This window comes from Diabrotica virgifera, chromosome 3 (genome assembly GCF_917563875.1).
Source record: "Diabrotica virgifera virgifera chromosome 3, PGI_DIABVI_V3a".
NCBI classification, from domain to species: domain Eukaryota; kingdom Metazoa; phylum Arthropoda; class Insecta; order Coleoptera; family Chrysomelidae; genus Diabrotica; species Diabrotica virgifera.
Genome location: NC_065445.1, coordinates 194,190,022 through 194,202,133, shown reverse-complemented (window position 1 = coordinate 194,202,133; position 12,112 = coordinate 194,190,022). Strand labels below are relative to the sequence as shown.

The 12,112-nt window shown below is 34.2% G+C and overlaps 1 protein-coding gene across 1 annotated transcript; it reads left to right on the top strand.

Annotated features, from left to right (window-relative positions):
- The first annotated feature begins 6,715 nt into the window (after window positions 1-6,715).
- On the top strand, window positions 6,716-9,592 carry LOC126882273 (uncharacterized). Its single transcript, XM_050647114.1, has 2 exons — window positions 6,716-6,858; window positions 9,170-9,592. Exons 1-2 carry the CDS (start codon window positions 6,811-6,813, stop codon window positions 9,515-9,517), a joined length of 396 nt encoding a protein of 131 aa, XP_050503071.1. The 5' UTR covers window positions 6,716-6,810; the 3' UTR covers window positions 9,518-9,592.
- The last annotated feature ends 2,520 nt before the right edge of the window (window positions 9,593-12,112 follow it).

The following is a 12,112-nucleotide window of genomic DNA, read 5'->3' as shown; positions in this document are numbered from 1 at the left end:
CATCTTGCGGGTGTCGGACTCCACGATTTTGTTACTACAAAACTCTTAATTTTCAATTTAAAGTACTTATATTTAATGAATATAAATTGTCGATCTCTTGTCCGAAAAATTTACAGCCGCGTTTTGTTAGTCTGACAACGTAAATATGTTAAGTGGGACGTGGAATCGCGTTCAACCTTTCTGAAATTTTTCAGAAAGTGGTAGACTCACTCAAATGAAGCAGTTAAAACCATTTTTAAAACTTTTGTAATCATCTTCCAAAAGTACGTTTATTTTTTATAAAGGACTATTATTTTTGCGTACTAATGTTGTATCACGCATAACTGACAATCTTAGTATGTTGCACCAAGAGAGCAGGTAAAAAACGGAAATTCAACAACGACATACACGTCACCTAGCGAAATTGGGAAGAGTTAAAAGTCTGACTTTGTTCGCCAGGCAAATACGAGTATGGAATATCGTAGTGTTGATTTGTACAACTTAATTTGTGAAAAATTTTCACTTACGTCATTGTTTCTCTAAAGGTGCGACATGTAGAATCCAATGAAAAAAGGGATTAGTAGTTTTGACAGAACATGAACTCTTTCAAAATGAAGAAACTTAAGAACTTATTAAATAAATAGAGTAGCGCAATAAATCCATCAATGGAAAGCATCAAGCTAAGGAATAAACGTGACACGTCGTCCTGTCCCGTCCTTTCTCCCGCATTTTGTCCCACAGGACAGAATGGGACAGCGGTTTTTTCTACGGGAAGGGACAGCGATTGTTTTGAGAGACGGTGTCCCGCAAAAACTGAATTTTTGAAGTGAAACTGAACTGAAGTAAACTGAAATTATAGTAGGGGAGCGAAGTATGCTAAATGTGCAGTCACTCGAGCGGTTTGGGGACCTATTGGGTTGTGAAGAGTAGGTCCTAAAACCAAAATAAGTTAAGTAAAGTTTTCCATTTTAGTGGGGACTTTCCATTTTTTAATTTAATTTTCCATTTCCAACAATCGTTTTTTCCGATTAAAGCGCCACCTATCCATAATTTGAAAAAATGTTTTGAATAAAAGTTGATTATTTTTACGTAAAGAATCTAAATATGGAATAAAAATTTGGGGCTCCTATTTAAGATTTTAAAGTAACCCCCCACTCATCTCCGTGGGGGGTCGTGTTTGGAATCATTCGATAGATTTTTCAAAAATATTGATTAAGTGTATTTTGCAGTTTTTCGATCTAATATTTATTCTGCGAAATATCGTGGGATTTGTATTTAAAATTTTAAATTTACCCCCCACCAATCTCCGTGGGGATCATGTTTGGTATTATTCAATAGATTTTTGAAAAATATTGAACACGCATTTTTTAGTTTTTCGATCTAACGTTCATTTCGCGAATTATTCGCTTTTTTTTTAAACTTATAAACTCGCTCAATTCCTTACGACCCGCTCAAATCGTCAGATTTTTGAAATATACACTGTTTTGCATGTCCTTAACTTACCTTATCTTAATCTAACAATTTCGAGTATTTTTAAGATTAGAATTTTTTTTCGGGTCCCCCTTAAAGAATTCCCCTGTGTTAAGAGCCAATATAATGGTAGAGGTACATCTGCACTGTAGTGTTGCCCAAATGCAAGACCAAGACGAGACTTACAGAGTCTTGGTCTTGGTCTTGCACCAATACACTTGGTCTTGGTCTTGGTCTTGGTATTGCACTCCCGGTCTTGGTCTTGGTCTTGGTCTTGCAGTAAGAGTGTTGCAAGTCCCGCAGTTACCCACTAGCCTATTGCTATTTATTAAACGTTACTTTAGATCGTAATATTCGATAGAACGGGAAAAGACGATGAAGAAATAAAGAAAAGGGTAACACAAGCTAGAAGAACAATTGGCTGCCTAAATTGAATACTTTGGAGCTCCGAAATAGGAATACAGCGAAAATACAATATCTATGAAACACTTATTAAAAGCAGCCTACTTTACGGAGCAGAAACTTGGAGAATAACCGAGAACAACAGAAAAAAATTAGAAGCTGTAGAAATGGATGTGTTTAGAAGATCGTTAGGTATATCCCGTAGGGAAAGAGTTCGAAATGAGGAAGTAAGACGACGAATTGGAATAGATGGATACTTAACAACAGACATTGAGAGGAAACAGTTGATTTGGTATGGTCATGTTCAAAGAATGGAAGACACAAGATTGCCCAAAAACATCATGCAGTGGGTACCACCAAACCGCAAAAAACGAGGAAGACCCAAAAAGACATGGAAAGAAGGGGTAACCAAAGCAATGAGTGCAAGGGATCTTAGAGATGGCCAATGGGATGATAGAAGGACGTGGAAGTTAGGCATCGGACAACGTCGAAAGACGTTCTAAAACCGATACATATATATACTTTAGATTTTAGAACAACGTAACAGTATAGGTACATTTTCAGCTTGACTTAACATACAGGACGAGGCAGATAAACTTCCTATTAAAAATATCTCGAGAACTAAAGACAACAGAAACATGAAAATTGGAATGAAGTTGTTTTGAAGATTGATCTATTTAATGAAAATATTTTTCATTCACATATAACTTCGTTTTTTTTTTAAATGGGATACCCTGTATATTTTTACATTTCTGAATTCACTTCCATGTCTTCTTTCTAAAAATATGAGGTTTTGTAACGTTATATAGGGTAGTTTAAAAGATAATTACGTTTTCTTATTAATTTCGTAGCAACTTTCACACCCTGTAGAATTGTAGTTATTTGACATCAAAAACTTTATTTATAGACCGGGCAGTATCGTCGCCCCGCTAGCGAAATTATTCCGATTCGATTTTTTGGCAAAAACTTACTCAAAAAGGGGTCCTTATAACATATCCACAGGGTGCCGGGCGGTGCCGTGGTCGAAAAATTGTTTAAACAATTTTTTTTAAACAAATTCACAAAAATAATTTTTTCGTTTCGAACAATTTTTGTTTTTAAATAAACTGGCTTATTCTGAGCAAAAAAGGTCTCTTGTCATTTTTTTCTAAAATTGATTGTTGTCGAGTTATATGCGATTAAAAATTTGAAAAATGCGAAAATAGCTATTTTCAAGGCTTAATAACTCGATTAAACATTATTATTATGAAATTCAAAACGTCACCAAATCAAGTTTCAAATCCTTTCCTCAAGGTCCTGAAGAGATTTTTGTCATTATTTTATTAGAAAGCTGTTATTTTTAATTATTAACAATTAGCGCTATAGTCCAGGATTTATCGTCGCCGCCGTTAATGAAATTATTCCGATTCCATTTTTTTTGCAGAAACTTACTCAAAACGAGGTCCTTATAACATATCCACAGGGTGCCGGGCGGTGACGTGGTCGAAAAATTGTTTAAACAATTTTTTTTAAACAGATTCACAACAATAATTTTTTCACTTCGAACAAATTTTTGTTACATAATTTGGGACATTCTGAGCAAAAAATGTCTCTTTTGATTTTTTTCTAAAATTGATTGATGTCGAATTATACGCGATTTATAATTTGAAAAATGCGAAAATGGTCATATAACTCGACAACAATCAAGATTAGAGAAAAATCACAAGAGACCTTTTTTGCTCAGAATAACCCAAATTATCTAAAAAAAAATCGTTCGCAATAATAAATATTTTTGTGAATTTGTTAAAAAAAAATTGTTTAAACAATTTTTCGACCACGGCACCGCCCGGCACCCTGTGGATATGTTATAAGGACCTCGTTTTGAGTAAGTTTCTGCAAAAAAATGGAATCGGAATAATTTCACTAACGGGGGCGACGATGCATCCTGGACTATAGCGCTAATTGTTAATAGTTAAAAATAACAGCTTTCTAATAAAATAATGACAAAAATCTCTTCAGGACCTTGAAGAAGGGATTTGAAACTTGATTTGGCGACTTTTTGAATTTCATAATAATAATGTTTAATCGAGTTATTAAGCCTTGAAAATGGCCATTTTCGCATTTTTCAAATTTTTAATCGCATATAACTCGACAACAATCAATTTTAGAAAAAAATGACAACAGACCTTTTGTTACTATACGAACGACTATATTCCCTAAAACGACACTCAATCCTAACTGCAAGACGCAAGAGTCTCGCAGGCTTAGTCTTGTTCTTGCTCAAGTCTTACACGGTCAGTCTTGGTCTTGGTCTTGCTAAAATAAAGCGGTCTTGATTTTGGTCTTGGTCTTGCGAAAACGCAAGAACAAGACCAAGACTGCAAGACCAAGACCGATTTTTGGCAACACTAATCTGCAGGGCACCGGGTTTCTCCCCATATGATAAACTGACGCGGTCGAGTAACTGAAAAAATCCCCACTTGTGCTCCCCTACCATTAAAATTAAAACGTTTTCAACATTTTTTAATTTATTGCCAGACACGCCTGGTATTCAAAAAATTATGTTGGTCTAGGTCTTCCTAATAAACCACCAGCTGACATTACGCCACACCACTACTTAGTTTCTGAGGTATAAAGGTTATAATAATATGTTCCATTGCAGTTTTTGGTATGGTGTTATAATAGAATTTTGTTACATGGTTTGGTGATTTGTGAATTGCTAAAAATCCACACTGTTAAAGCACTGTCAAAGTCGATTCTTCACGGTGTAAGGTAAGTTAAAAAACATTTTCTACATTTTTTAAAACATTAATAGGATTACTTTCCATCAGCATTTCTGTCCCCTATTATACTTGTAACAATATTTAATAAGATAATGATCTAAACATATATTTTTGAAGTTATACTTCTTTAGGCGCGTTTAGGAGTAAACGTATATGTGCGCGAATTCATCAAAAGTTTTGGTCCTGGGCGCAGCTGAAACGTTATACGTGCTCTAATTGGGTAACTACAATGACCTGTCAATAATTGTTTAATATGTCGGTTATGGGTAAACAAATGTTGTGTATATTAGTTTTTATTGTTGTGAGGACAGAGAGAAAAGCAAGTTTATAATTGTCTTGACTTTTTAAATAGCTTTTAAAAGCAACAGGTACGTAATTGTAAATGTTTCAGTATTGTAATAAAAAAATACCTACCTATTGTTTTCTTACTGTAGGTTTTGTTGTATTTTAATATTTTAATTCCACAAAAATCAAACTAATTTCATTAAATTCAGAACTGTCAAAAGTCTAAAGCGTTTAGTTCGTCTATCTTCCCACATAACGAGTGCAAATCCCCAATGCAAATTTTTTATTTTTTTTTTTTAATTTTCTATACATTTTATGATTGTAAGTATATTTTTTTTCAGAAAATACGCATTTAGTTAAAATTGTTGCCAACAATTATTGTTCAGAAATCATTTGTATTACGATGGGTGTGTTGCTGGAATTTAATTGAAATGAATGTAATAAAAAGAACGATAAATATTTTATTTATTGTAACGAAAATGTGTTTCGCTTTGGTCTCGGAAGAAAAGGTGGACGTTAGCGACGACCAGACCCGATGCGTTTGCCTGCTGAGCTGTGACTGAAGAAAAAACCACAAACGATAAATATGTTTGTGTTTCTTTTACTTTGACCAGCTGTCAATAAATCACTAGGTCTGGCGTACACTTTTGTAGTTTTAAGAAAACAATTTCGATGCATTAAGAAGTTGTTGACATAATGGTCTGATGTGATAACTAATTTATGTGGGTGAGAAAACAGATGTTGACAGAGTAAAGCCATGTCACTCTTAGCATTTTTGTGTTTAATTTAATGTGAATTTCGAATGACTAAGTTGTTTCGCTTTTGAGAAAAAATATTAAAATTAAAATTAGCGAAATAGTAATTAAAGCGTATCGCTATATTTGTGGCATTTTTCCAATGTGTTTGTGTGTGTTTTATTCTTTTATTTTTTTATTTTTGGTATTGTTTTAATAAAAATTTTTGGAAAGTAATAAGTATTAAAATGAGTTTAATATTTAAATAAAATAAATATAAACAAACTGTTTTAAGTATATTAATTTCGTTGAAATCATATAATAAAATTAACTTCTTACGTGCGTACAAACTACACACATTCTTTTTTACTCACAGTACAGATGCAGAAGTGAGGGACATGGAACGGGGCAAGAGCGTATCCCACGTGTTGGTTCTATTGTCCTTTTCATGATCATTTTTCAGTGCGTCACAAATGATAGGAAAAAGGGTAAGTCCGTGATAATACACATTTATGACATTTATTCTAACATGACATTTTAGTTAAATCTGACAGTTGTCACATTTTATTTTCAATTTAGAATAAAAACAAATCAAATGTGTTTCTTGCATTTATAAAATGGTATTTTCTTTTATTTGTATAGTCTTATAAATTATACAGATTATATGTGTAATATTATTATCTAATTAAAAAAAATTATTTTTTTTAATTATGGCGCCATCTATCGACAACTAGAATAATCACAGAACTAGAAGTAATCACCGACGTGCCTTTTTTTCTGTCACATACAATTTAATGCTTTAGAAAGAAATCGAAAAACTGTGACGCACTGAAAGATGATCATGGGAAAAAGAATAGCTTCTATAAATAAAGTTTTGTAGCATTAAATAAAGCATAGCAATAAAATAAATAGGTACTATAATACCAACTTAATCAACACCATGATATACCGATATTATCCACAATTAAATTTATTATTTCTCTTTAAAATTATATGGATATTATGCAAATTCAAATATATACAATTAATGTTTTGGAATATATCAATTGGAATTGCACAGTAAGCTGCACTCCTAATGGTGTTAATTAAAGTATCATTAGCAACTGCAAATCATATAAATCTATATAAGCTTAATTTCTTGAACAGTGGAATTTATATTGAAAAGGTACTAACCGAAAATGGGTTGTAAATATATAATAGTTAGTGTTTTGGTACTTGTGGGATCTGTAAGTATTTACTGTTACATACATGTATACAAAGTGTGTGTATAAATACCCTTTTTAATAGGGTTACAAAAACCGTGATAGACCAAATTTGTAACGCTCTTTTGTCTAGCTTTGCTTATTGTGAATTCCGATGCCAATGCATGGTTGTTTCTGGTTATTATCTGAGTAACATGTTATATCAATATATCAATATCAATATTTATTCTCTTCATTTCTTGGATGAAATTGTGAATTTTCCTGCTTGACTCCTTCCTATTTTTCGGGCACCCTCCAATTTCTTCTGACTCCCTGTAAGTTTTACTGCCTCTCTCTAATTTACTTTTATTATAGATATACATATACATATAGATTTCAAAATCAAAAAACAATAAAAAACGCCACGTGGCACTTACAACAGAAGTGACCTTTTACTATCACTAAAGTATCGTCGTATTATCATGTTGTATTCAACAAAATCAGTTTCGTACAACCTTTCATTAGATATCGCAAATCAGTTTCTCTGTGTCGCTCTCCTGCGTGGTTTCTGGTTGGCCCTGTGGCTCTGGTCTGGCCCTGTGGCTCTAGTCTGGATGCCGTTTAGCTCTCTTGCTTGGTTTCTGATTCGCCCTGTGGCTCTAGTCTGGCCCTGTGGCTTTGGTGTGGATGCTGTTTAGCTCTCCTGCTTGGTTTCTGATTCGCCCTGTGGCTCCGGTCTCGCCCTGTGGCTTTGGTTTGGATGCTGTTAAGCTCTCCTGCTTGGCTTCTGATTCGCCCTGTGGCTCTGGTTAGGCCCTGTGACTTTGGTTTGGATGCTGTTTAGCTCTCCTGCTTGGTTTCTGGTTGGCCCTGTGGCTCTGGTCTGGCCCTGTGGCTTTGGTTTGGATGCTGTTTAGCTCTCCTGCTTGGTTTCTGATTCGCCCTGTGGCTCTGGTCTGGCCCTGTGGCTTTGGTTTGGATGCTTTTAGTTCTCCTGCTTAATTTCTGATTCGCCCTGTGGCTCTGGTCTGACCCTGTGACTTTGTTTTGGATGCTGTTTAGCTCTTCTGCTTGGATTCTGGTTCTCCCGGGCTAGTGTCGTCTAGTTGCTAATGGTGTTGTTAGGTGTGGACTGTAGTTGTATGTTTATCGAGTCTTGTTAAAGTTGTTACGACCTCGAAGTTTCCGTTTGCTCGGTAAGGACCATGTCTAATCTTCGGGCTCAGTGGAGAATGATCTTCAGGTTATTGAAACACCAATAGCACTTAGCAATTTTATTGATATCGACTGATACCATGGTAGTAAACCCTACAACTCCAAGAGACCGTTTGATGTACTGGTATGTTGCTTGTACGCGAATTAGTTGAAGACTCTATTTGATGCTACATATTGATTCTAGTGAATGAAGTTAAAGGCACTTCTGGCCTGGTTGAAGTGATTCTAAAATGTAGTATCTCTTGTTGGCAACATGAATTGGGTCATAACCCACACGACAAAAGAAAAAAGGTTTTACTTAGTCAGCTAAATTAAATGTCCATTGCCAAACTATTCTTTATAAATTGCAACAATTAAACAAATGAAATATCCCGTACATGTTTAAATATGATAACAAATTGGTTCGTGTGATGTACGGGGTGATAAAAACATACTGTTCAATATCGGATATTAATTCTGAATATTTGGTATTGGACACTTTTCAACGCCGGTATTGCCTTTTTGAAAAATTAATATATACAGGGTGAAAAAATTTAAAAAATAAACAACATATTTAAAAAAAAAGGAAAAACACAACTTTTGGTAAACCGATTCTTTCGGTACAAGAGCTTGATCTTACACATTAAAAAAGTAACCTATATATTACCAAATTTGGTTGAAATCTGACGTCTCGTTCAAAAGTTGTCAAGTGATTAGTCAAAAATGTATAGTCGCAATTTTGAATGCCCGCCTATTTGTAAAAGGCAAAATCTGAGATTGCCTCATATCTAAAATTGAACCTTTGTATGTGTAGTATATGTGGTTCAAATTATATGCTTCTACCATTAAATGCACAATATTTCTTATAATATTTGCACGAATCTGCCGCACATAGGTACATGTGAAGATAAGTTATGCATTTATTACATGGTAATTAACACAATTAAAAAGCTCAAAATATTTCATAAAAAACATTTTTACGCCCTTTTCAATGCCAGTATTACCTTTTTGAAAAATTAATATATATTATGGGTGAAAGAATTGAAAAAAACAACAACACATTTTTACATAAAAAATCAGGAAAAACACAACTTCCGGTAAACCGATCCTTTCGGTTAAAAAACCCTAAGTAAATGGGCTAATATTTCTTTTTGTGTTTTAGATATGCAGTCACGCTGAATCAAATAAAGTGAATTTGGATCCTTCTATCTCTCTAGTGCCCTGTCTTGAAGAAGCAGGAATGACATTTGAACAATTAGTAGAAAAACTAAAAGGCATGAGTCATGACGCTTTATGTGTAGTGAAATGCTCGTTCGTAAAGGCAGGAACCCTAGATAAAGATGGAAACGTAGACGTTAACTTAGTGTGGACCACCATGGAAAAGCATGGACTACTACGCCCGGAGATCAAAAACAAGTTTACAGAATGTTTGGAATCAGCTGGAAAAATATTGAGTTGCGATGATGCAGAACAACATGCGTATTGTTTTCGGGATGTATTTAATTTTTAAATATTTGTATATTACTTTTTTTCATGAGTTGTGTATGACTTGAGAGTTATTTTCAATAAAGCATAATATTTTTTAGTTGCTACTTATTCTTAACAAACAAAAAATCAGAGAAATACAAGGAAACAATCATAGTCTGTGCAAATTTTAAAAATACGTCATTTTTGGGAAAAAGTTATTTGAGGCAATCAGAGCAACATTGGCCTAAGCCACAAATTGAGCAATTTTAGATTAATATATCAATAAAATCAGCAACATTAAATTTTCGGATTAACAAGGGTCCACAGTCTACACAACCTACCTCTATATTTGGCTAAATAGCGCTACATAATTTATAGCGCCATCTCATAAGCATAATGCAAATACGAATGCAAATATTGCATTTATCTTAAAATTTAGTTGTTAGGATTAGGCCACTGTTGCTCTGAGCTCCTCATTTGTGTACCAGATATTTTATTGCTGGAATCGAATCTTAAGATTGCATATATTAGTTATAAAGGTAAGCAAAGTCCTCAGAAAATGTGCTATTTTGTAGCCCAAAAATTTTAACTTTAAACTAAAAACTCCCAAATTAAACAGAGTTTCATGTCAATTTAAAAAAATACATAAATCTATACAGTTCTAGCCAAAAGTCTCCTCTCCCAATAATGCAAATACGAATGCAAATATTGCATTTATCTTAAAATTTAGTTTTTAGGATTAGGCCACTGTTGCTCTGAGCGCCTCATTTATGTACCAGATATTTTATTGCTGGAATCGAATCTTAAGATTGCATATCGACTGCGAGACTGGCCTATTGATATGCCTGTGAAAGTTGTGTGCTCTGTCTTTGACTTCTATTTTTGTGGGTATAGTGTACGTGGAAAATTCTGTGTTTTTGCTTACCGTAAGTTTTGAACTTTCTATACACACTATTGTAAACAGAATTTGTGGATTTTGTCTCAAAACTGCATGTCTGGCTTTCATATCTTCATTGGCTTTGATCAAGTTGTTTTATCTTATCGAGTAGTGTCCAGCAAAAAATAATAACAAATTTGATGTTAGGCCAGGATCTTAAAACAGTTTATTCCTAATTTATGTCCTGCATATAAGCAAGTCTGATCAGAATGTCGGATTGTGCCAAGTGTAAAACGTATAAAAAAGACGCTCATTTAATTGGCTGTGAAGGACCCTGTGGTCGCTGGTTTCATGGACCTTGTGCTAATTTATCGGACTCTGAATTCCGATTTCTCTCCAAGAAAGACAATGTCTTTTTCTTGTGTGATTTCTGCAATGGTAATTGTGAAGTAGTTGAGAAGTCTGTCGCTGCTGTTATGACGCAATTAAATAGTTTTCCAGATCTAATGGCAAAGAAGATCGATGTGATGTTTAAATCATTCAAAGACGAGATGCTAAAAATGTTAAAAGATCAAATTCCTGATGTCCCAAGACCTTCGTGCAGCTCGCCTGAATTGTCATTTGCGAAAGTAGTCCAGAAAGCTCCTACTGTGCTAATTACACCCAAAGATCCAAAACAATCTTCTTCTTCTACCAAATCCGAGTTAATCCGTAAAATTGATCCTATTAAAGAAAATATCCAGGTTACACAAGTAAAAGAAATCAACAAAGGCGGTATAGCGATCCGTTGTGGTAACGATTCGAAATTTCAAGATTTAATGAACTCTACAATGAACAATAAATATAATATTAAAGTAATTTCTCCTCTTAATCCTCGTGTACGTATTGTCGCTATTTCTGAAAATTTAGATAAAGTTATCCTGTTAAGTATGCTTAAAGAGCAAAATCATAGCGTGCTATCAAGTGACTGCGTTTGTGATGTAATATCGGTCAGTCCCTTAAAGAAAAATCAAAATGTATTTCAAGCTATACTTCAAGTAGATTTGGCTACCTATCATCGTCTTTTAAATTATGAGCATGTTGTTGTGGGTTATGATTATTGTAGAGTATATGATGCTGTGGAGGTTAGGCGATGTTTCAAATGCTGCGGTTTTCATCACTTCGCAAATAATTGTCAAGCAAATCAAGTAGTCTGTCCAAAATGTTCTTTAAGTCATCAAGTCTCTGAATGTAAGTATACTGCTTTAAAATGTATAAACTGTGTTAATTATAACAAACGTGATGGAGTTCAGACGAGTCAATACTGACCATGCAACATGGGATAAATCCTCACGTCATGTATTCAAGCATACGCTGGACTCATTTAAGGCTAATATACTTGACATTAAATAGCAACCACAGAAACAATTTATTAAGCCCCAGGTGAAGAATAATGGAAGCCCAAAACTAAATATTGAAGTATATTACCAAAACTGTCGCAGTTTGCTAGGTCGGACTCAATTGGTTTACACTAACCACGGCTCCGTTCCTGGTACCCATAAAATTTTTGCGTTCACTGAAACTTGGTTAAATTCTAGTGTGTATGATTCGGAACTTTTTGATCCTGAATTGTTTACTGTGATTCGTTCAGATCGGGATTTTTTAGCCACTGGGACAACTAGAGGTGGAGGTGTACTATTAGCAGTTAATAAAGCATTAAATGTTATTCCTATTGATGTCTACTCTATATGTGCTGCTATTGCTGAAGTCAAATTAATTGAT